Source organism: Arachis duranensis, chromosome 6 (genome assembly GCF_000817695.3).
Source record: "Arachis duranensis cultivar V14167 chromosome 6, aradu.V14167.gnm2.J7QH, whole genome shotgun sequence".
Classification (NCBI taxonomy): Eukaryota; Viridiplantae; Streptophyta; class Magnoliopsida; order Fabales; family Fabaceae; genus Arachis; species Arachis duranensis.
The window spans coordinates 91150624-91151385 of NC_029777.3; the positions used below are offsets into that span (position 1 = coordinate 91150624).

Below are 762 nucleotides of genomic sequence, written 5' to 3' on the forward strand. Positions count from 1 at the left end.
GAACCAACGCTTTCGCCTCCACCGGTAAAAGAATCACATTGGTTAGGTTTGCAAGATTCAATAGACGAAGCCGAATCAGATTCGGCGGCGCCGTTTCGTTTGAATCCCCAAACCTGAAACAAATTTGCCTGCTTCAACTTCTTCGCCGAATGAACCGAACCGAAACCGCCGCTGTGTCTGCGATCCTCCGGCGACAACAGCGAGGACCAATCGGCACCGCAGCTATAGAAATCGGCGGCGAAGCTGCTCTTTCCTGCCGATGTCGCCGATCGCTCGCCGGCGGTGTTTGGTGGAGAGTCTTCGTAAGGGATCTGTGACGGGAATCCCTCCTCGTCAAGTGAAACAACGCCGGGGATGTCGATAACGCCGTAACCGTCGCCGTCTTGTGGTGATGGATTCTCTTCTAGCGCGGGCGGCACTGAGCCGCCGGCTGTGGCGGCGGATAGCGGCATCGGCTATGTGAGGGCGCGCAAACAATATCTGATTTTAGTGTTTTAAACGAAACAGCGGGAAAATTAACCAGATTTTAGTATTTTACACTTAGCAACTGATCGAGTATATTATATATCGCATCAATTTAGTGCACGCGAAACGCGACATATGAAGTTTATTTACTCCCTAAATTTTGCAACAAAAATGTAAGAGAATTATTATAATTCAATAATTTGATTATGCTTCAAATGTAGTCGAATCAGTTCAAATAAATAAATAATAAAATTATTTAAATTATCAATATAAATTTCTAAATACCTAAAATTAGTA

At 44.9% G+C, this 762-nt stretch overlaps 1 protein-coding gene across 1 annotated transcript in view; it reads right to left on the reverse strand.

The window, feature by feature from the left end:
• Positions 1-514, reverse strand: part of LOC107494541 (DNA cross-link repair protein SNM1) — a 3960-nt gene extending 3446 nt beyond the window's left edge. Inside the window, exon 1 of the mRNA XM_016115588.3 lies at positions 5-514. Within this exon, the coding sequence (XP_015971074.1) occupies positions 5-452 (448 nt within the window). The 5' untranslated portion in view covers positions 453-514. The remainder of the gene's footprint in view (positions 1-4) is intronic.
• Positions 515-762: the final 248 nt, after the last annotated feature.